The following is a 23,031-nucleotide window of genomic DNA, read 5'->3' on the forward strand; positions in this document are numbered from 1 at the left end:
GTCACGCGTCGCATTGTAGTTGTACCCCTAAATGTCGCCGACTAACCATACCGCAAAACTGTGGCAATAAAACCGCTTGCGGGTTTTCAAACTCATCCCTGTGTGACTGCACGCTCACGTTGGGGGTAAGCAGGACATGACCAGAGCAGGTTTTCAGTCAAGGAATGCATGCATTCACTGACAGCAAGCAAAGATCTTGACAAAAGTCACGAAGTGAAATGACACGTATGTTAGAAAGTTGCAAAACTTCTCGGTAAACAAAGATTAAGCTTCAGGTACAGAAATCCTCTGTAATAAGAAAGCGACGGCTGCTCGTCAGATGCTGAGGAGCAACTGCCAGGTCCCAATGCAGCAAATATCAACAGAACAGCCGTGTGAGGAAGGAGGCGGGTGCGTGTAACGGTTCCCAGGGGTGCATGTCTGGACCTGGCGCCGTCACACTGGAAAACATGTGGTTCTGAGAAACAACAGAAACCGACATCTGTTATTTCACGACGTAATCCGTGATCCGTCTCGACAGACTTTCTTTATCTGTTTTCTTCTTCCCATGTTCCCAGGATTATGTAGGAGCCGATCCACAATATCCCCAGGACGGAGATTAGTCTGGATGGAGCCGTTCCTCTGTTATTCCTCTTGAAAATGTACTGTGTGGCCTGTACCTACTGAATCGTTAGCACTGACAGTGTCAGACTGTGCAGGGACATGCGCTATTGGCGAGGGTAAGACCACACGGAGCGGACGTGCTGCCCTTGGGATGTGGACACACGGACGTGAGAGCTGCAGCCTATTAACTAATTACCACTGCATTGTTTCTACTGTCTTCGTTGGCAATGGACGCGCAGTAACCCGCAAAGACGCGTGGCCATTACCAATCAAGACGAGAAGGAACAACGCAGTGGTAATTAGTTAATAGGATGCAGCTCCTACTCGTGTCGGCATCCCGAGTGCAGCACGTCCGCGCTGTGCGGTCTTAAGCCTCATTCACACATCAGCGGTTTGGTCAGTTATTTCCATCAGGGATTCTGAGCCAAAACCAGGATTGGAGCCTCCACAGACATCAGGTATAAGGGAAAGACCTGCACCTGGTTTTGGCTCAAAGTCACTGACGTGTGAATGAGCCCAGGTGTCAATTTAGTCATTCACTTCCAGGAGGAGTAACAGAGGAACAGCACAGTGCAGACGCTTCAGAACTGTTATTATAGGGAGAATACAAGTATTCTCACCATAAACTGACTGCGGCTCAGATGGAACTTACAGCATCATTGATCCATGTGGTCAGTTCTGGAAATGCGGCCGTCACATGGACCATATGATGATGTTACTAGTCAGTGGGGCACATTCACTAAAGTGTTTGCGCTTGTTTTTAGTAAAAAAAAAATGCTGTAGACTCTTATTTTTCCATTTCCAAAGTTCCATTTACTGTTTTGGAGGCTTTTGCGCTAATTCGTAAGTTTTCAAACTTTTGCAACTTTTTTCCAACCAATTTATGTAGGGTACGCCTTTTTAGTGCCTGCATTTGTCGCAAAAAAACAGTCTAATTTCTACTCCACCCCAGGGCTGGTGGACTTTTTTTAAATTTGTTTTCAGTGGTGAAGTGTGATGTTTATTTTTATTTTTCTGCGGGCCGCAATTTCCGGGAGACGTGCAACTTTTCTCCACAAAGATGCAACTTTTTTCATGCACAAGTACATTAGACCAGTCTAAGTGAATATAAACCTGCCGTACTGAAAAATGACCACCAGAGGTCAGGCTAATAGCATTACGACTGGTCCAATTCATCAACGCCTGCGAGGCTTTTAATAAATAGTCTGCAAGCGAAAAACGGACGAATGAAATACGCAGGGCTAATTTTAGGCTAGGTCTACACGACGACATTTGCCGCGCGACAGATAGGGCAGAACTACACTGCAACCTTTGTTGCACCAATGTCGCGCAAATTTTTATAATGGTAGTCTATGGTGTCGCACTGCAACATACCGCGACAGTCACAGAAAAATCCATCTCGAATGGATTTTTTGCGACTGTCGCGTCGCAGCATGTTGCAGTGTGACACCATAGACTACTATTATAAAAATGGTCGTGCGACAAATGTCGGCGTGTAGACCTAGCCTTATAGCCAAAAACAGACGAGCTTGATAAATGAGGCCCAGTGAGTAATGATAATGGCGGTTACAATCCGCAGGCGGCTGTCACGATCCAGAATGAACCTGCAGTGGATGAGCAGAGCTCCGTCTCTAGAAAAAGGCGATTTAACCCTTAAATCAACAAGTGCGTCAGTCTACCACGTGGTAAAATACATTTATTCAGGATACAAAGACACAGTCCGTGTGGGGGACAGGTTTTCCTGTTGATGCAGTGGCATCACATGGGCCCCAATGACAGTCTGTAATAGGGCCCCTGCCTATCATGCATCATTTATAACACTGGTTTCTTCTTATGTGGGTGCAGGGTGTTTGGCCCCCTCAGGCACCAGCTACCTCTGCACCCCATGGAATATATACATGTACTGCACTTCTCCATGGACATTGCTTACCTGAGGTTTGCTTTCTTCAGCACTGACGGCTGTGTAATTTCACAGCAACGATCAGTGAGATCCTGGTGAGAAAGCACAGCTGCCATGTAAAGCATGGTGGCGAGTAGCAGTACTCCCTGGTAAATGTGGCCAAATTAGACTTTGCTCAAAGCTCCTCGTGATGACCGGATTCTTCTTCACTGTCTATGAATTTTGGTATAGTTCTGCGCAGACTCGTAATTTGTCGCTTCTCCTCTTTGGTGGACAGTTCGGCTTTTTTACTTCTGGCGGATTTCATGCGTATCCGAATTTTCTGCGCAGCCAAGTTGGGGTCGACCTCGTCCATCATGGCAAGGAAATCGTAGTGCGGAAGGGGAGGCCCCCAATCATGTTTAGACAGAAAGTCTGGAAAGGGAGCAATGAAAGTATTGGTCCACAGCAGAGGATACACCAAGGGGTTAACAGGACATATATCCCGGTACCCCACCAACCGGACCAAAGAAGGGGTGCGCAAAACAGACAAAAATACAACATGTTCTCAAATTTGGGGGACGGGCACACGGATGTGGACAGCACATGGATGACATCCGTGTGCTGTCTGCATTTTTTGCGGCCGGTCCCTTAGAAATGAGTGGGTCCATGTGCAAACCGCAACAAATGCAGATCAGATGCAGACCAAAAATATGGTCGTGTGAATGAGGCCTAAAGATAAGTCTGTTTTAGTAACTAACGCCATTTCCCATGTAATAACGATTCCCGAAGCATGTATTATATTGTGCCATTCCTCTAGTATCGCTGCTAGAGGTTAGAAAAAAATTGCCAGCCATCTGCAATAAAGGTCCAGCTGGGTGTTACCAGTTTGGGGGGGGGGGGGGCAGGGGTCCCCTGCACAGTCTGACACTATCCAATTAGAGATGCCAGTGTCAGACTGTGCACGGACACCCCCCAGCTGGTAACACCCATCTGGACCTTAATTGCAGATTGCTGGCAATTCATTAACAGACTACAAGTAGGAATAATAAAGGAGCAGCACAACGTGGAGTCATCAGAACAGATGCTCCAGAATTGTTATTACACGAGGAATGCACGTAGTTACTAAACCAGACGTGTCAGGAGAAGTGAGAAGTCCCCTTTAAGAACACTGTCCTATCTCTCTGTGGATGATTATCCGGCTTTACTTCCCCTCCTCCCTCTTGATGTTGGGTTCCTCAGGGTTCAGTCACAGCTCCTATCGGACAGACTATCAGCAGGTTTGGTTTTCAGTACCATCTCTATGCTGAAGACCCCAATTATGCACCTCACCCCTTCACCAGTGACTGTCTGTCCGCTGTCTCTAACATCATGTCCTCTCTCTATCTAGAAAGAAGGGATGTACTGGAGCTCTTTACAAGCTCTGCTCTGGCCCTACTGCCACCAGCGGTAAGGCAGCTATCCCATAAATCAATGTTCGACCCTTTAAATAAGCCTTGAGATATGACTTGGATAATAAATAAACCAGCATCTCATCTGCAGACAGCTGTTTCGGGGTGATTGCCTCTCATCAGTACAGAGCAGAGAGAACTGGCTTAACTGGGTGAGAGTCCTAGGTCAGGATTGGGGAAGGGGGGACGGACAGACGACTTCTAGGCTATACATGCTCCTCTGGAATTCTGGGAAGAAAGGGATGCAAATGAGTTTGAAACAGCTGTCTGCAGATGAGCTGCTGGCTTATTTACCGTATTTTTCACCCTATAAGAAGCACTTTCACCCCAAAATGTGGTGGAAATGCCAGTGCGTCTTATGAGGTGAATACTAATGGAAGCACTCATTAGTAATGGAGGACCGGGAAGCGGTGAATGCCGCTCTCCCCGGGCTCTGTACTCACAGCTTCCTGGGCCTCTGCCGTCAGCTGTGCCGTGACTGCGCACAACGTGAGGACGCTCTGTGACCTCATGCTGTGCGTGTCCGGTCACAGCAAAAAAATTGATGAATCTGGATCCTAGGAGTGGAGGTGGCGGCGTCCGAAGCAGGAGAGGTAAGTGGATTTTTTTATTTAAATTACCCTGAGCAAAGGCTTTTGTACTAAGGCCTGGGGGTCATTTACATTGGGTGGTCTGATTTGAGGTCTGAATGGGGCTGTTATCTATGGTCTGGGGGAATTCACATTGGGTGGTCTGATCTGAGGTCTGAATAGGGGGGGTTCTTCATATTGGGGCTCTGATCTGAGGTCTAAATGGGGGTCATTCACATTGTTGTCTGAGCTGAGGTCTGATTGAGGGTCTTATTAACATTGGGGGTCTGATCTGAGGTCTAATGAAAAATATTTATTTTTCTTATTCTCCACCTCTAAAACCTACGGTAGGTGCGTCTCATAGGGAGAAAAATACAGTAATATCCGATCCATATATCAGGGCCTATTTAAAGGGTCGAACATTGACCTATAGGATAGCTGCCTTACGTCTGGTGGCAGTAGAGGCGGAGCTTGTTGAGCTCATTTGCAACCCTTTCTTCCCAGAATTCCAGAGGAAGTCTCCGCACCCCCCTACATCCCATCTACCGTTCTACCTGTGCTCTATACACCGCCAACAATCTTAGGGTTACATCCTCCACAATCCGAACCTCTCCCGCCCGTCTCTAAGACTTCCCTTGTGCTGCCCCAGTTCTCTGGAATGTTCTACCCCAACAATCAGGTGAATTCGCAACCTCCAGTTTTAGGTTTGCCCTAAAACACATCTTTGTTAGTGTGGCCTATCACATTCCCCTATTTTCTCATAGATTGTAAGCTCTTGTGAGCAGGACCCTCAGTCCTACTGTCTGAATAGTTGTAGTCCGTTACCCTGTAACGTTTCATTTTGTCTGGACACATTGTAAAGCGCAGCGAACTATGTCGATGGTACATAAAGATTATTATTACTCCACCGGAGAGGCGCTGCAGTACCAGACACAGCCACGCAGACATAGATGGCGCTGTGTTGGGTGGTTGCGGGGGTCCACATGTTATGTGTCTACTTTTGTGATAGGCCACGATATATACCCTAGAAACCCCCTTTAGTTCTCGAAAGGCTGCACAGATAAAGCCTCCCATACTTATCCCTGCACGTGGCACAGACAGACACGAGGCTCCGTGGATGAATTATTTAGAATAAAGCTTCAGTAATATCTCTGCCGCTTGTGCACTCCCTTCCTCTGTATTAACAAATCCGGAGCAAACAGATGTAATAGCTCGATGGTAATTAGATGTAATTAGGTTTGAGGGAAGGAAACCAAAGTGCTCAGAGGGAAGCGCAGCTGGGCCATAAACCCGCCATACACACAGCTACTGTTATCCTCTGTTTATTCAAGGGACATTCTGGGAAAACGCATATTGGGGGCACGTTTATCAAGAGGTTTTGCGCCTGTTTCAGTCGTGTTTTATGTGTGTTGGGCGGACGTTTCAATTTAATCGCATTTAGGGCTCATGCACACGACCGTATGCCCTCCAAGACATACGGTCGGTGAGCGTGCCATATGTCCAGCAGCGGCATACATTGTGCGCATGGGAGTACACAGTATCATAGATTACAATGATGCTGTGCACGGATCTCATGAATGCGGGACAATAGTCCCGCGGGCGGCCCGACGTGCACAGCATCATTGTAATCTATAATGCTGTCTACTCCCGTGCGCACGATGTATGCCGCTGCTAGACATAAGGGACGCTCACCGACCGTATGTCTCGGAGGGCATACGGTCGCGTGCATGAGCCCTTATTGTTAGGTTTGCGCCTTGTCTTAGGGCTCTTTTCGTGTATGTTCCGTAAATTTTTTTGCAGCCCATATGCAGAACCATTCACTTCAATGGGCCTGCAAAAAAAACGGAAATGACTCCGTGTGCATTCCATTTCCGTATGTCTGCATGGCCGTCCCGCAAAAAAGATAGAACATGTCCTATTCTTGTCCCTTTAGCGAACTAGGATAGGCATTGTTACAATTAGGGATGAGCGAATCTACTTCGGATGAGCCAATACATTCTAATGCTGTACGGAGCGCCCGCTCCGTACAGTATTCAAACTAAGTTTTATGCAAATTGACTTCGGGTTTCATATGAAGTCGATTTGCTCATCGCTAGTTACAAGGAATCCACAAAAAAACTGATGCAATAGGGATGTCATCCGTATTTTTTGTAAATCCTTGTTTTGCGGTTGTGTGCATGAGCCCTTAGACTTTACATCATATTGGCGCATGTTTTGCTTTTCTATCTGTTTCGGAGATGGAGCGAACTGTTTAGTCAGTGGACTAATGCGATTTGTGTATGTGCGCCTTTTTAACTTCTAAATTTGATTAGTTTACATGTGCAAAACTCAGCCAGCGCCTGCCAGGCGTATGTAGCTGCGATTGGTCGGATCTCTTTTGAAGTTAAAAAGTCGAAAAATTTATGGATGCGGCTTTCAGTTTGATTTGCGACTTTTTAAAACATACTTGCGACTTTTCTGGGGAGAATGAGACTTTTTAAAGCATTAGATCAGCGACTTTCAAAAGGCAGACCAGACATAAATAACGCCTAGAAAATACAACACACCTTAAAAACAATCTAAAAAGAATGGCAAAAAACGGATTTATTAACTCAAATAGAAACGCCTGATAAATAGAAGAAACTGAAACTTTCAACCCACAGAAAAACAGGTGCAAAAATAGGTGTAAACTGTACTAGCATGCCCCATTTACTACAGTGTTTGCACCTGTTTTTAGTCTTTTATGACTCATTCACACGTCAGTGATTTCCATCAATGATTTTGAACCAAAACCAGGTGCGGCTCTAAACACAGAGCAGGAGCAGATCTTTCCCTTAGGCCCCTTTCACACGATCGAGGTTTCCGCGTGGGTGCAATGCATGAATCCGGATCCATTCATTTCCATGGATCTGTGTACATCAATTCTGCGTTGTGTGAAAAACGCAGCATGTTCTATGTTCTGCGTTTTTTTTTTCACGCAGCCCTGGCCCCATAGAAGTGAATGGGGCTTCAGTGAAAAACACATTACATCCGGATGAGATGCGTTTTTCACTGATGGTTGCTAGGAGATGTTGTTAGTAAACCTTCAGTTTTTTATCACACGCGTGAAAAACGCATTGAACTAGCGCGGAAAAAACTGAACAACTGAACGCAATCGCAGACAAAACTGACTGAACTTGCTTGGAAAGTGGTGCGAGTTTCACTGAACGCATCCGGACCTAATCCGTATTGTTCGTGTGAAAGAGGCCTTATGTCTGTAAAGGCTCACAATTAGTGATGAGCGAAACGAGCTCTGGATCCTAGATCCGAAATTGCTTCCTCGAAACTTCGGTTTAATGCTGTACAGGGATCCTTCTCCGCACAGCATTAAAATGTACAGCCTTTGACGAGGCGAAGTGAGTTATTCCCGAAGTTTTATGAGACTTCGGTGAATAACTTCGGTATTTGATTTTTAAACTGGAAAAAACATTGGATCCGAACTCGGCTTTGGTTGTGACTGGTACCTCGGAACCGAACCAAGTTCCAAAATGGTTTTTCAATTTAAAAATCAAATACCTAAGTTATTCACTGTTATTCACTGAATTCTTGCAGAACGTCGGGAATAACGGACTTTACCTCGTCAGAGGCCATACATTTTAATGCTGCACAGAGACGGCTCTCGGAACAGCATTAGGCCTCTTGCACACAAACGTATTCTTTTCCGCTTACGTTCCGTTTTTTTGCGTTCTGTATATAGAACCATTCATTCAAATGGGTCCGCAAAAAAAACAGAAGGTATGCATTCCGTTTCCGTATTTCCGTTCTGTTCAAAGATAGAACATGTCCAATTATTGTCCGCGCAACGGACAAGGATAGTACTGTTCTATTAGGGGCCAGATGTTCTGTTCCGCAAAAAACGGAATGCACACGGATTTCATCCGTATTTTTTTGCGGACCGAACTTTTGAGTGAAGCGACTTCGGATCTAGGATCCAAGGCTCACTTCGCTCATCCCTAATCACAATCACTGCCTTATTTTTTTTGTCGCATTTACTACTGAAATTACACCTGTTTTGAAAGCTTTTGTGCCTTGTTCAACTATTTAGATTTTTTTTAGACTAATTTAGTAGTTTTCTAACTTTTGCAACTTCTTTCTGACCTATTTATGTAGGCGCGTGTTTTTTTGCGCCTGAATTTGTCACAAAAACAGTCTAATTTTAACTCCACCCCAGGGCTGGCGGGCTTTTCTGTGTTTCCAGTGGTTTCCGGGAGACATGCAACTTTTCTCCGCAAAGAAGCATCTTTTTTTCATGTGCAAATAAATTAGAACAGTCTAAGTGACTATGAATCTGTCGTTCTGAAAAACAACCACCAGACGTCAGACTAATAAAAATACGACTAGTCTAATTCATGAAGCGCTGTGCGACTTTCAATAAATACTTGGCAAACGAAAAACAGATAAATGAAATACGCCAGGCTAATTTTATGGCCAAAAACAGACAAGCTTGATAAATGTGCCCCATTGTGTTCTGCCTTGTGCCTGAGGAGGTGGAACATATAAGGCCTCTTTCACATGGGCGTCATGGATTTGGGCCGGATAAGATGCGGGTGTTTTGCGGGAAAATGCACAATTTTTCTGCACATTTTAATGCGCTTTGCACGCGCGTGAGAAAAGTCTGCATGTTTGGTACCCAAACCCATTTGGGTTAGGTGTTGTGTACATTTTTTATTATTTTACCTTATAACATGGTTATAAGGGAAAATAATAGCATTCTTAATACAGAATGCATAGTACAATAGCGCTGGAGGGGTTAAAAAATAAAAATTTAACTCACCTTAATCCACTTGTTCGCGCAGCCCGGCTTCTCTTCTTTCTTCTTCTTTGAGGACCTGGGAGGAAAAGGACCTTTGGTGATGTCACTGCGCTCATCACATGGTCCATCACCATGGTGATGATGTGATGAGCGCAGTGATGTCACCACAGGTCCTTTTCCTCCTGCACAGCAAAGAAGAAGACAGAAGAGAAGCCGGGCTGCGCGAACAAGTGGATTAACGTGAGTTAAATTTCTTATTTTTTTTTAACCCCTCCATCCCTATTTTACTAAGCATTCTGTAGTAAGAATGCTATTATCTTCCCTTATAACCATGTTATAAGAGAAAATAATAATGATCAGGTCCCTAGCCCGATCATCTCCTAGCAACCATGCGTGAAAATGGCACCGCATCCACACTTGCTTGCGGATACTTGTGATTTTGACACAGTCCCATTCACTTCTATGGGGCCTGCGTTGCGTGAAAAACGCACAATATTGAGTATGCTGCAATTTTCACACAACGTACAAGTAATGAGTAAAAAAATCACCGCTCATGTACACAGCCCCATAGAAATGAATGGGTCCGGATTCAGTGCGAGTGCAATGCGTTCACCTCACACATTGCACCCGCGCGGAAAACTCGCCCGTGTGAAAGAGGTCTATCTCTACTTTTGGGCCCTGCACCAGGTAGAACAGTGTATCAGTTTTACATAAATTGGGGGTCATTTCTGAACAGTTTGACGCCTCGTTTTGGCGTAAAATTGGCACCTGTCCCCCCTTGCGACAATATTTGTCACAGTGGTGTTTATATGCTACGTTTGGCACAAAGGAGTGACCAGAGAATGGCAAGTCCGGGACTCCGACCTCAGCATACTTACTAATCTTACACCAGAAAAGCGGCGTGAAACTTGTCGAAAAACGACGCCAGCCAGGGGCAAGGACTACAAAAGATTACCTAATTTTTGACTAGGCGCACACCCCGTCATAAATGAGGCACATCTTCCGGCAGCATCGCTGATGTAAAATGAACAAAAAAGACCATCAAAAAATGACTTATGTCATGGGGTACGACTACATTAGGACGTTTGTCGCGCAACAATAAGTTTTGCGACAAAAGGGCACAACTACACTGCGACGTGTCGCGTGGCAATTTTTATAATGACAGTCTATGCTGCTGCACTGCGACACAACAGTCGTGCAAAAATCGATCCAAGTTAGATTTTTGCGCCACTGTCAAGTCGCAGTGCGACACCATAGACTTTAGTCGTTATAAAAATTGTTACACGATATTACTGTGACAAATGTCATCTTGTAGCCCTCACCTTAATAAATGAGCCCCCAGCGTTTAACCCCTTAGCACCATCCATTTACAGAGCTGTACCTGCAGCACGCACAGTTGCATATTACAGCGGATACTCTCCTGATCAAAGCATCTAAGCGGTTGGGGACTACATTGTCACCCCATGCCCATAGGCAATCCTGTGACGCAACCATGGGATACAAGGGAGTTTCCATTGCAGATGGAGGCCTAAAGACGACATCTGGTCTGTCATTTCTGCGTGCCTGACAGAAAATTCCAACGTGTATTTTTGCCGTGAAATCCAGGGAACATTTCTGCTGCATTTTGCACTGCCCCAGAATCCCCCGCTACCCATCATGGTTTCCATGTTGTGTCCATTCTTTGCTGTCATGATGAGAAATTGGATTCTGTGTGTGGAAAGAAAATGTGCCGTATGCATTAAGCACTTTAAGGCCTCATGCACACGACCGTGCCGTTTTTTGCGGTCCGCAAATCGCGGATCCGCAAAAAACGGAAGGCGCCCGTGTTGCCTACCGCAATTTGCGGAACGGAACAGGCGCCGGCAATATAAATGCCTATTCTTGTCCACAAAGCGCGGACAAGAATAGGACATGTTATATATTTTTAGCGGGGTCGCGGAACGGAGCCACGGATGCGGACAGCATGGGTCCGGATCCGAGCCAATGAATGGGTCCGCATCCGAGCCAAACAACGGTCGTATGCATGAGGCCTTAAATGGATTTCCCTGGAAAAAAAACTAGGGGTCACTTACTAAGCTTTTTACGCAGTCTAAGGCTACTTTCACACCTGCGTTTAGGTGCGGATCCATCTGTGCAGATACCAGACTATAATGCAAACGCTTTTTTTTTTTTTTCATGATAATGCAAAACGGATCCGTTTTGACTTACATTGAAAGTCAATGGGAGGCGGATCCCTTTTCAATTGCACCATATTGTGTCAGTAAAAACGGATCCGTCCCCATTGACTTATCCGTTTGGCTCAGTTTCGTCAGACGGACATCAAAACGCTGCAAGCAGCCTTTTGGTGTCTGCCTCCAGAGCGGAATAGCCAAACTGATCCTTATCCATTCAGAATGCATTGGGGCTGAACTGATCCGTTTTGGGCCGCTTGTGAGAGCCTTGAAGCGGATCTCACAGGCGGACCCAGAAACGGCAGTGTGAAAGTAGCCTAAGATTCCCCCCTGCGCTGCCGTAAGAAACAGCTAATTAAAGACAAGACTCAGGCCTCACGTTAATTAGGCGCACCTCCGGCTGTCCGTGCGCCTGCAAAAACTACTGCAGCCCCTGACGGAGTAGTTTTACGCTGCTTTTACACCTGTAAAAGTGTTGGGCCAGGGCCCCCGACACGACCCAACCTTAGGGTCCATTCACAAGTCTGCAACTGTTCTGCGGTCCGCAAATTGCGGATCCGCAAAACACAGACACCGGCCATGTGCGTTCCGCATTTTGCGGACCGCACATCGCTGGCACTATAATAGAAATGCCTTTTCTTGTCCGTGGATGCAGACAAGAATCGGACATGTTCTATTTTTTAGCGGGGCCGCGGAACGGAAGTGCGGATGCGGACAGCACACGGTGTGCTGTCCGCATCTTTTGCAGCCCCATTGAAAATGAATGGGTCCGCACCTGTTCCGCAGGATTGCGGAACGGATGCGGACCCATTTTGCGGACGTGGACCCTAAAGGCGGGTTTACACTGGCAGATAATCTGTCTGTGATGGGCACCATTTACGTGGATTGATGATCGTCAGTACGTCCAGGCCTACGATCGCTCATCCTCATACCGTTTGCTTTATTATTGGCAGCGCATCCCCTGCTCACACAGACAGATGTCCTGCCAAAAAACGATGTTAATGTCTGCAACAACAAAAAACGCAATCACTGATAAGGGGGCTCGCTTGTACGTTTCATGCCCCCCGAAGAAAAGCATGACGTGATCGGTACTCACAGACGGGAACTTCCTCTCCGGCTTTTACCATTTCCAGCCAATATAATATACTGACTTCACTGATCTGCTGATCGATGGGAAGAGCGAAGACTTGTCCCTGTGAATCAAACGAGATCAGGACGAGCTGAGGCAAAGGTGGGATTACACTGAAATACGTCTTCAGTACAGGGAGACCCGCCGGGGTGTTCTTCCTGTGAGAAAGAAAGACAAATGGACCGATCATGTGTCAGTCATGGCGTCCTCCAGAGTGGCAGGATTGCAGCAGCTCTCAGTTCGGACTGACAGAGATGGGTCTGAGCGAAGACCCTCGGCTTATGCCCCAACAGCCCTTTAAAACCTCACAGGGGTATTCCAGTAAAAACAAGTTATCCCCAATCGAATGGATAGGAGATCACTTTTAGCTCAGTGGGGTCTGACCACCAGGACCTGCACCATTAAAGGGGTTGTCTGCTTTTTACGTTGATGACCTATCCTGCAGCCCTGACTGTGGTCAAAAGAAGGGGGTCAATAGTACAGGACCCTCATGTACAAGACTGTCTTGCACTCTGGAGGACCCAGCACGTCCATGCATCCTCTGGATAGGTCATCAATATCAGACCGACTCATGGCACTCCTGGCGATCAGCTGCTTGAGGAGAAAGCACCACTCGTACGAGCGCTGCCTTCTCATCACCGTTTACCTCCTCGCCATCGCAACTGCAGCGGTGAGCAGTGTAATTTCAAGTATGGCGTTCCTATTCACTTCTATCTATGGGGCGGCTCCGTCAGTTCAAGAGCATAGGAAGGAGCCGTCCCATAGAAGTGAATGGGGACGCCATAGTTGTAGTTACACCTGCTCACCGTGAAGAGGATCCCTTTAAGGTCCACAGAAATCATCTTGTAGCGGCCGTTGCAGCACGTTACAGCTGTCACCCGCTGCTGATGGTGCGCCATCCACAGGATGATGATGCATGTCCACTTGCAGGAACAAGATCTGCAACTTTCTAATACGCTTTGTGTTTAAACTCCTCTCTAGTTTCAAGATGTCTGCTTGCTGTCAGTGAATGAGAAGCCTGACAGACTTTACTGGAAGTCGATGGGACATGATTCCCCCATTGCCGCAGATCCTGTTCCCATGAACGTACCCTAAATACACTACAAAGCGAGGGACGTTTCCCCCGTTACTTACACGTTTAACCAGCAGGTCACATACTGCTCCAGGTATTTCCCTCTCACCAAACTCAAGATGTGTTTTTCGGTGCGTGGGTTGGGGACGCCATCGGAGAAGAGGATGAGCAGGGGCTTCTGGCGTTTCATGAGGGCGGGCAGTGACTCCACGGTGACCTCCGGCTGCAGAAACACAAGAGAAGCCATGCTGGACTCTGGAGGAGACTGGACACAAAGCACCGATTATCTCTAGTCTAAATAAAATGAGACGACCGTTATAAACCAAAAGATAAACGGCCAGGCCGAGCCGACTGGTGTTCCGAAGCAGGTTGTTAAAGGGACGTGCACTGAAAGATACCTGCAAGGAACTGCAGCCCTGACTGGGGGGTCAATAGTGCAGGACCCTCATGTACAAGACTGTCTTGCGCTCTGGAGGACCCAGCACGTCCATGCATCACACAGACAGTCCTTTGATTCCAATGGGAACTGTGTAATGCTTAATTTGCCCTGTGGTGGCGCTGTAGGGAAACGAAACACTTGCTGTTGGGTTCAGACACAGATTATGTCACCGGGGGTCCCAGCGGCAGAGCACCCTGTGTCATTAGGGGATCTTAGGGTCCATTCACACGTCCGTTTTTTCTTTCCTGATCTGTTCCGTTTTTTGCGGAACAGATCAGGACCAGATCTGGACCCATTCATTTTCAATGGGTCCTGGAAAAAATCGGACAGCACAATGTGTGCTGTCCGTTTCCGTTGTTCCGTTCCGCATGTCCGTTTAAATATAAAACATGTCCTATTCTTTTCCGCAAAATTCGGATCCTGGTACAATACAAAGTCAATGGATCCGCAAAAAACGGAAGACATTCGGATGTCATTCCGTTTTTGGCGGAATCCGTTCCTGGAAACACATAGCAAATTTTTATATTTTTTTCAATTTTTTTTCAAAGAAATCCAAACAACTTTATTTGATTATTGAATGTATACATGTTTCTGTTTTTTGCGGATCCGCAAAAAACGGATGACATACGGAAACATTTTCAGGAACAACGGATCCGCAAAAAACGGACTGAAATTCGGATTATAGAAAAATACTGACGTGTGAATGTAGCCTTAGTGGATTGTTGAAAGAGGACATCCCCTTTAAGTATCAGGTGACTAGAGTGGGTGGGGCTGGGAGACACAAGCCCTCTGGTGTTTTGACGAGATGACATATCCTCTATAATGATGTCATGTCACATGACGGCAACAGCCAATCACGGTGTGACATTAGGTCACTGGCAGGTGCACTATGACGTCAGAATGCACCTGTTATATTTGTGAAGTTTCCATCATTATAAGGCCTCATGCACACGACCGTTGTGTGTTTTGCGGTCCACAAATCACGGATCCGCAAAACAATATGCGGGACGGCATGGACAGCCTTTAATATAACTGCCTATTCTTGTCTGCAAAGCGCGGACAAGAATAGGACCTGTTATATACCACGGAAGGAGCAACGGATGCGGACAGCACACAGAGTGCTGTCCGCATCTTTTGCGGCCCCATTGAAGTGAATGGGTCCGCATCCGAGCCGCCAAAACTGCGGCTCGGATGCGGACCAAAACAACGGCCGTGTGCATGAGGCCTAATACAATATTAGCTCAATGGGATCTTATAACGACGGAAACTTGACAGGAAATTTGAAAAAATTAAATATATCATGACTGCGCGTCTCGTGGCGGCTGGGATGATTGTTATAGATGTCCCTGTGAGAATCAGAGCGCTAAAAATCACCTCCCCTAATGAAGCCCTTGGCTAGGCGGTGAATATGAGATCACTGTAATGACAGGATCCATTACTGGAAGGCGGGGGTGATGGGAAGCGGGATGGATATTATAAGGGCAGTCTTACCGCCACGATATTTTAATGTCTTATTATCCAAGACTAATGTACAGAGAGATGGATTTAATCTCGCAGCCGGAACGTAATATTATTCCGGCTAGAGGCAAAAATGATCATCAATTATCATCACCAGCATCGGATTAGATACTTATTAGTTTGTATGGAGTAGTAGAAAGCAGCACAGAGTATTTTAGGAGAGCGGCCTGTGATTATTTTAGGGCTGCAGGTGATGATTCGGTATCATGATGTGTGAGGAGAGACGAGTGTCACAGACTGAGAGTTACCCAGTGAAAGAAACAGGGTCCCCCCCACAGCACAGAGTGTTTCAGGACTAGAGTAGAAGGGAGTGACCTGTCCGATCAGGTCTAGAACAAGCTGTACCTGTTAGATGAATGGGGGTCTGACTGGGGGTCCCGCGTCCTCCATATGCATGGAGTGATGGTCAAGCATGTGCCTTGCAGCTCCACTGAAAGTCCACTGGACTGCCGGAGGTAGCGGAGCGCTGGACTCCCTGGACTCACAACCTGCCACTCCATTTATATCGGGGGCACGGAACCCCCATTGTTGCGATCGGTGGACCCCCATAGGCTAACAGTTATCCCCTATCCCGTGGATAAGGTATAACTTGTTCTAGGCGGAATGTGGAGGACGGAAATGTAAGGAGGGGAAGCGGGAGGTGACTGTGAAACAGCACAGAACAGCAGAACAGAGTATTTCAGAAGAGGAGTTTGCATGACCTTGTAGGAGTCAGTGGCCTCCTACAGAACGGCATCCTAGAAGCAAAAAGCACTTCAAGACAGGAAGGTGCCATTTTATGTTGGGAGCACAAGGGTTCAGCAGCACAGAGTATTTTAGCATATAAGTTCGGAGATGTTGTAAAGGTCACCTAACCTTTTGTGTGATTATGTTACAGAGGACAGGTCATGCCACAACGGGAGTAGTGACCAAAGACAACTGAGAGGTCACAGATTGGAAGTGAAAAATGCTTTGTCTCCCAGCAGCACAGAGGATTTCAGAAGGGAATCGTGCTGACCCCACATAATACAATGTCCCACAGCTTCCAGCAATTACTGAACAGCAGCACGTGCCTCCTGTCCTGTACATATATTCTCAGAGGTGCCCCCCCCCCCGCTGTATACTGTGCGGGGGAGGGGGCTGTCATTTTCTTTCTGTTCCTTTTAATCACTGGAAACATATTTCACAAAATGCCAAAAACTCACAAACTCTCCAAGAAGCTCCCATTTTAGAAGTGGAAGGATTTCATCTGCGGGAGCGTTGTGGATGGAGACGGCGTGGACTTTCTGCCCGGAGCTCCTGGAAAACAAGATGGCGGGGGGAGGCGCGCCATACTGCTGTGCCCTGCCGGAAGAGACGAGGTGATGTCAGCCGCAGAGAAGACAAACGAGATTATGATAGAAGAGGCTGTCATAAGATATAAAGGAGAATTCTGCTTACAGCAACTGTTAGATCGGCGGGGGTCCAACTGCTGGGACCCCCACTTGATCACGAGAAAAGGGGCCCTCTGTGTAAATGGAGCGGTGGTCGCGCATGTGCACCGCTGCTCCATTCAGACTCTATGGCAGGGATGGCCAACCTGAGGCTCTCCAGCTGTTGCAAAACTACAACTCCCAGCATGCCTGGACAGTCTACAGCTATCAGCCTACAGCAGGGCATGGTGGGAGTTGTAGTTTTACAACAGCTGGAGAGCCCCAGGTTGGCCATGCCTGCTCTATGGGACTGCCAGGGATAGCCAGCAGATCTCCGATAGTCCCATAGAGATAAATGGGGCAGTAGTGGTGCACATGCTCGACCACCACTCCATTTATATGGAGGAGAGGGGACCCCTGTTCTCGTGATTAGTAGGGGTCCCAGCGGTTGACCCACCCACAATCTAACCAAAATCCCTTATCCAGTGCTTGATAGTGCTGTGAAAGGTAATAAAATGTCAAAAATTCTTCAACTTGGGCTTCCGTTTCTTACCATTTTCAAGGTCTCTGTTTGCTGTCAGTGAATGAGATTTTCACTTCCATTCTAAGGCTGAAACCTTGTACAGACCTAATGCTTCTCACAGCTGAGGCTGGGTTCACACCTGAGCGTTTTACAGCGCGTTCCTACGCGCTGTAAAACGCACAACAGGCAAGAACCAATGCTTCCCTATGGGAATGGTTCTCACCTGGGCGTTTTACAGCGCGTACGATCGCGCTGTAAAACGCCCGACGCTCAAACAAGTGCTTGAGCTTTTTTTGGGGCGTTTGTCGCGCGTTCCCGCACATAGATATTCGGGAACGCGCGACAATGTGTGCACGCCTGTCTCTGTATGCGCGATTGTAAACGCCCGTACAATCGCGCATACAGAGCGCTCGTTTCAGAACGCTCAGGTCTGAACCCAGCCTGATGGTTTGCTACAATTGTATTCAGTCAAGACAATACTCTGTGTGAGCGCGACAGTCTGGTACAATGTACCTGTACTGATACATTGTAGCAAATCATCAGTGTTGTGTCTGCCGGCGGCCGACGAATTCTTCCGGATGCTTTGTTTCCTCCCACAACCATAATGGATCCTTATTTGTGATGACTTGAAACTTAACCCGGCACGCAGCTGTGGAAATGAAACAGTCAGGGTCTATTGGGGCAGGGTTGCTGTGGCTGTACGCATCCTCAGCCAAGTATGCATGTGTCGTGAATGGGGAGAGGAGAAGTGACAGGACACCTGCTATGACTTGAGGGGTTATCTGCTGAGAGTACTGGAAGATTGGAGGCGGATACACTAAAGTCACACATACATATGAGATAAAAACTACCGAACCCCGATCCCCCCATGCACATGCATGCTCAGCCAAGTATGCATGTGTTGTGAATAGGGAGAGGAGAAGCGAGGGGGCGCCTGCTCTGACTTCAGGGGATGTTTTGGGGGTTATCTGCTGTGACTACGAGGAAATTTGAGGCGACTACACTAAAGCCACCCATACATATCAGATCATTTCCTCTCCTGATCCCCCGTGCACATGCATGCTCAGCCAAGACTGCATGTGTTGTGAATAAGTGAGGGGGCGCCTGCTATGACTTCAGAGGAATGTTTTGGGGAGTTGTCTGCTGTGACTACTGGTGAATATGTCAAGACATGAATCAGATGAAAGCGATGCCACATGTACTACTCCAAATTACATTCATGGAGGCAGCAGCTCCCACATCTGACGTCCTCGCCTCCATCCGTATTTCCCAGATCTTCCGATGTCTGTATGTTCTATTGTATTTGTGTAGTCCTGGGAATTCTTCAGACTTAGAAACGGTGTCATTTAGAGGAACCAGACTCCTAAATTACACTGCGTTCTGGGGTCAGGAGGATGCAGGAAAGCCATATGGCTGAGCAGCGTGTCACGCTACGAACGTTTACTCAAACCTCTTACCAGCATTAATCTTATCCAACTTTTCGCCGAGGGGGGGAATTCCATGAAATGAGGAAACGTAAAAAAAAATTTTGGGAAACCAAATCATATCCGAATCTTCAGACCACAGGCGGCGTAAAGCTTCCACTGCGATCATACTTCAAAAGGCGTCCCATAATGGGGCTCCATCTATAATGGATGCTCTGATATGACTGGTCATGCGCCATTACCATGGGGCTCATAACATCCGCCCTTGTAACCAGAGGCTACCGGGCCTCCTGGAGGTGCGAGGTTTGCAGCAAAACCACAAGGGCGCCACTTCTGATGGAAAATTAATGAAAGGCTTTGTGCACCGTGATGCGGTAAGTATCTCTCGTCATCCTCCCCTTCATCATGCGGGATTCCTCCGGATGCTCCGCTTTCCTCCCACAACCATAATGGATCCTTAATTATGATGACTTGAAACTCAACCCGACACGCGTGTGTGAAAATTAAAGCGTCATATGTATGGGGTAACAAACAGAATACAGCTCGGGGATGGGGGGGGGGGGGGGGGGGGGGCCAAGGCAGATACCTATAGTATTATTTAGGCACTGTATTTTAACCCATTAAAGACCAGGCCTATTTTAATTTTTGATTTTTCCTCCCCATGTTCCAATAGCCATAACTTTTTTTTTTTTTTTTCTGTATATATATATCTATAGTGAAGCTTATTTCTTGCGGGACAAAATGCATTTTTTAATGCCAACATTTAATTGACCATGTCTTGTATTGGAAAATGGGGGAAAAAAAATCTTTGCGGGGGTAAAATTGAAATAAAAACACAATTCCACCAAGGTTTTTGGGGTTTTGACATGACGGCGTTCACTGTGCGTGAAAAATAACCTGACGTTCTTATTCTGCAGCTCGATACGACTATTGCAATACCAAATTTGTATAGTTTTTATTTTGTTTTATTACTGTTAAAAAAATTAAAAATCAAAATTTTCTTTACATCGTCATATTCTGACAGCCATCATTTTCCTTACGTTTCAGTCTACAGAGCTGTAGGAGGGCTTGTTTTTTGCGGAATGAACTGTAGTTTTAATTGGTACCATTTTTGTGATATGTATGACTTTTTGATCACCGTTATTCCATTTTTGGGGGGGGGGGGGGCAAGGCGACAAAAAATGAATGGTGTGTTTTTCATTTTCTTCCCTTTTTAAGGCATTCACCACATAGGAATTTAAAAAATATATATTTTAATAGTTAAGATATTTTTGGATACAGCGATACCGTTAATGATGTTTATTTTTTTTATTTTTTATTAATGTTAATTTTTATATTGTTTATAACTTTTGTATATGTAAAATTAGGAGAGGAAGATCACTGATTTTGAAAAAAAAAGCTACCGAGAATCCGCATAGAGACACTCCAAAAATGTAAGGAAGAAGGTGGTTTGTCCCTCCCAAACCCGTGGTCCTACTTTATGGCAACATGTTAGGGGTTGGATTAGAACACGTGAACTAGACTCCTCGGCTGAGATAAATGCTCATAGTATGAAGCAGAAAGCACCTATTGCTTCGATTAAAGTGAGCGGGCAGCACCCCCCGAGCAGGAAACTTCCCACAATTTCCCTTATAACCAAAGTTTGGTCAAAATTCAAGGAACTGGCAAACTTAACAAGTCTTAGCGAGAATACGCCATTATGGCGGAATCCCCAATTGCCAGAGATATTTAGACTAGAAGGCTTTTCCCCATGGGAGGAGAGGGGCATATTATTTTTGGGCTAAATTCAATCTCAAGGACTGTTCAAATCTTTTACTCAGCTTCAAGAAGAATTTGGCCTACCCAAGACGGCATTTTTTCAATTTCTACAATTGAGACATGCTTGTCATACACAGTTTCCGAAGGGTATGGTGGTTGTCACTTCCCCTCCTGTGGTGAAACAGCTACAGGAGGGGAAGTGATATATCACGACTATATACATTTATACTTGACGCCAATGCCTCCTCAACTCCCTTGGTGGTAAAAGGAAAATGGGAAGAGGATGTAGGAACAATATCTCAAGAACAATGGACTGACGGTCTGGCTTTAACAACTAGTCTTACATTGAATGAATCTCAGAGGCTGTCCCAGCTATACCTAATACACAGAGTGTATAGAACCCCCAAATTTCTATTCAAAATAGGCGCTCGACCGGACTCCTCATGTCCCCGCTGTGGAGTACTAGAAGCAACATTGCTTCATATGGTTTGGAACTGCCAAAAATTGGGGAAATTTTGGGAAGATATACGTGAAATCATAACCGTTACGACCCAGATACGATTGCCTAATGATCCAAGGGTCTGTGTATTGGGTATTCTAGAATCTTCAGAAATAGACGATAAACTGTCACTGTGCGTTTATAGAATGCTGTTCCAGGCGAGGGTTTTACTTGCTAAACACTGGATAAGAAGTAATCCGCCCAACAAACAGGAATATACAGGGAGTGCAGAATTATTAGGCAGATGAGTATTTTGACCACATCATCCTCTTTATGCATGTTGTCTTACTCCAAGCTGTATAGGCTCGAAAGCCTACTACCAATTAAGCATATTAGGTGATGTGCATCTCTGTAATGAGAAGGGGTGTGGTCTAATGACATCAACACCCTATATCAGGTGTGCATAATTATTAGGCAACTTCCTTTCCTTTGGCAAAATGGGTCAAAAGAAGGACTTGACAGGCTCAGAAAAGTCAAAAATAGTGAGATATCTTGCAGAGGGATGCAGCACTCTTAAAATTGCAAAGCTTCTGAAGCGTGATCATCGAACAATCAAGCGGTTCATTCAAAATAGTCAACAGGGTCGCAAGAAGCGCGTGGAAAAACCAAGGCGCAAAATAACTGCCCATGAACTGAGAAAAGTCAAGCGTGCAGCTGCCAAGATGCCACTTGCCACCAGTTTGGCCATATTTCAGAGCTGCAACATCACTGGAGTGCCCAAAAGCACAAGGTGTGCAATACTCAGAGACATGGCCAAGGTAAGAAAGGCTGAAAGACGACCACCACTGAACAAGACACACGAGCTGAAACGTCAAGACTGGGCCAAGAAATATCTCAAGACTGATTTTTCTAAGGTTTTATGGACTGATGAAATGAGAGTGAGTCTTGATGGGCCAGATGGATGGGCCCGTGGCTGGATTGGTAAAGGGCAGAGAGCTCCAGTCCGACTCAGACGCTAGCAAGGTGGAGGTGGAGTACTGGTTTGGGCTGGTATCATCAAAGATGAGCTTGTGGGGCCTTTTCGGGTTGAGGATGGAGTCAAGCTCAACTCCCAGTCCTACTGCCAGTTTCTGGAAGACACCTTCTTCAAGCAGTGGTACAGGAAGAAGTCTGCATCCTTCAAGAAAAACATGATTTTCATGCAGGACAATGCTCCATCACACGCGTCCAAGTACTCCACAACGTGGCTGGCAAGAAAGGGTATAAAAGAAGAAAATCTAATGACATGGCCTCCTTGTTCACCTGATCTGAACCCCATTGAGAACCTGTGGTCCATCATCAAATGTGAGATTTACAAGACCTCTCTGAACAGTGTCTGGGAGGCTGTGGTTGCTGCTGCACGCAATGTTGATGGTGAACAGATCAAAACACTGACAGAATCCATGGATGGCAGGCTTTTGAGTGTCCTTGCAAAGAAAGGTGGCTATATTGGTCACTGATTTGTTTTTGAATGTCAGAAATGTATATTTGTGAATGTTGAGATGTTATATTGGTTTCACTGGTAAAAATAAATAATTGAAATGGGTATATATTTGTTCTTTGTTAAGTTGCCTAATAATTATGCACAGTAATAGTCACCTGCACACACAGATATCCCCCTAACATAGCTAAAACTAAAAACAAACTAAAAACTACTTCCAAAAATATTCAGCTTTGATATTAATGAGTTTTTTGGGTTCATTGAGAACATGGTTGTTGTTCAATAATAAAATTAATCCTCAAAAATACAACTTGCCTAATAATTCTGCACTCCCTGTATGAATAGGCTGAATACAGTCTTACGCCTTGAAAGGGGAGTCTATGTCAAGAGAAAATGTCCCAACAAATTCCTGTC

General features: G+C 46.0%; 1 protein-coding gene across 3 annotated transcripts in view; it reads right to left on the reverse strand.

Moving 5' to 3' along the window:
- Positions 1 to 2,284: 2,284 nt before the first annotated feature.
- Positions 2,285 to 23,031, reverse strand: part of LOC122921953 (thioredoxin domain-containing protein 16-like) — a 56,023-nt gene continuing 35,276 nt past the window's right edge. For all 3 annotated transcript variants that reach the window (XM_044272298.1, XM_044272297.1, XM_044272296.1), the window contains 4 exons: positions 16,787 to 16,925; positions 13,708 to 13,868; positions 12,541 to 12,731; positions 2,285 to 2,917 (listed from right to left, as the gene is read on the reverse strand). In XM_044272298.1, the coding sequence (XP_044128233.1) occupies positions 2,679 to 2,917; positions 12,541 to 12,731; positions 13,708 to 13,868; positions 16,787 to 16,925 (730 nt within the window). In that variant the 3' untranslated portion in view covers positions 2,285 to 2,678. The remainder of the gene's footprint in view (positions 2,918 to 12,540; positions 12,732 to 13,707; positions 13,869 to 16,786; positions 16,926 to 23,031) is intronic.

The sequence above is a fragment of the Bufo gargarizans genome, chromosome 11 (assembly GCF_014858855.1).
Source record: "Bufo gargarizans isolate SCDJY-AF-19 chromosome 11, ASM1485885v1, whole genome shotgun sequence".
Lineage (NCBI taxonomy): Eukaryota > Metazoa > Chordata > Amphibia > Anura > Bufonidae > Bufo > Bufo gargarizans.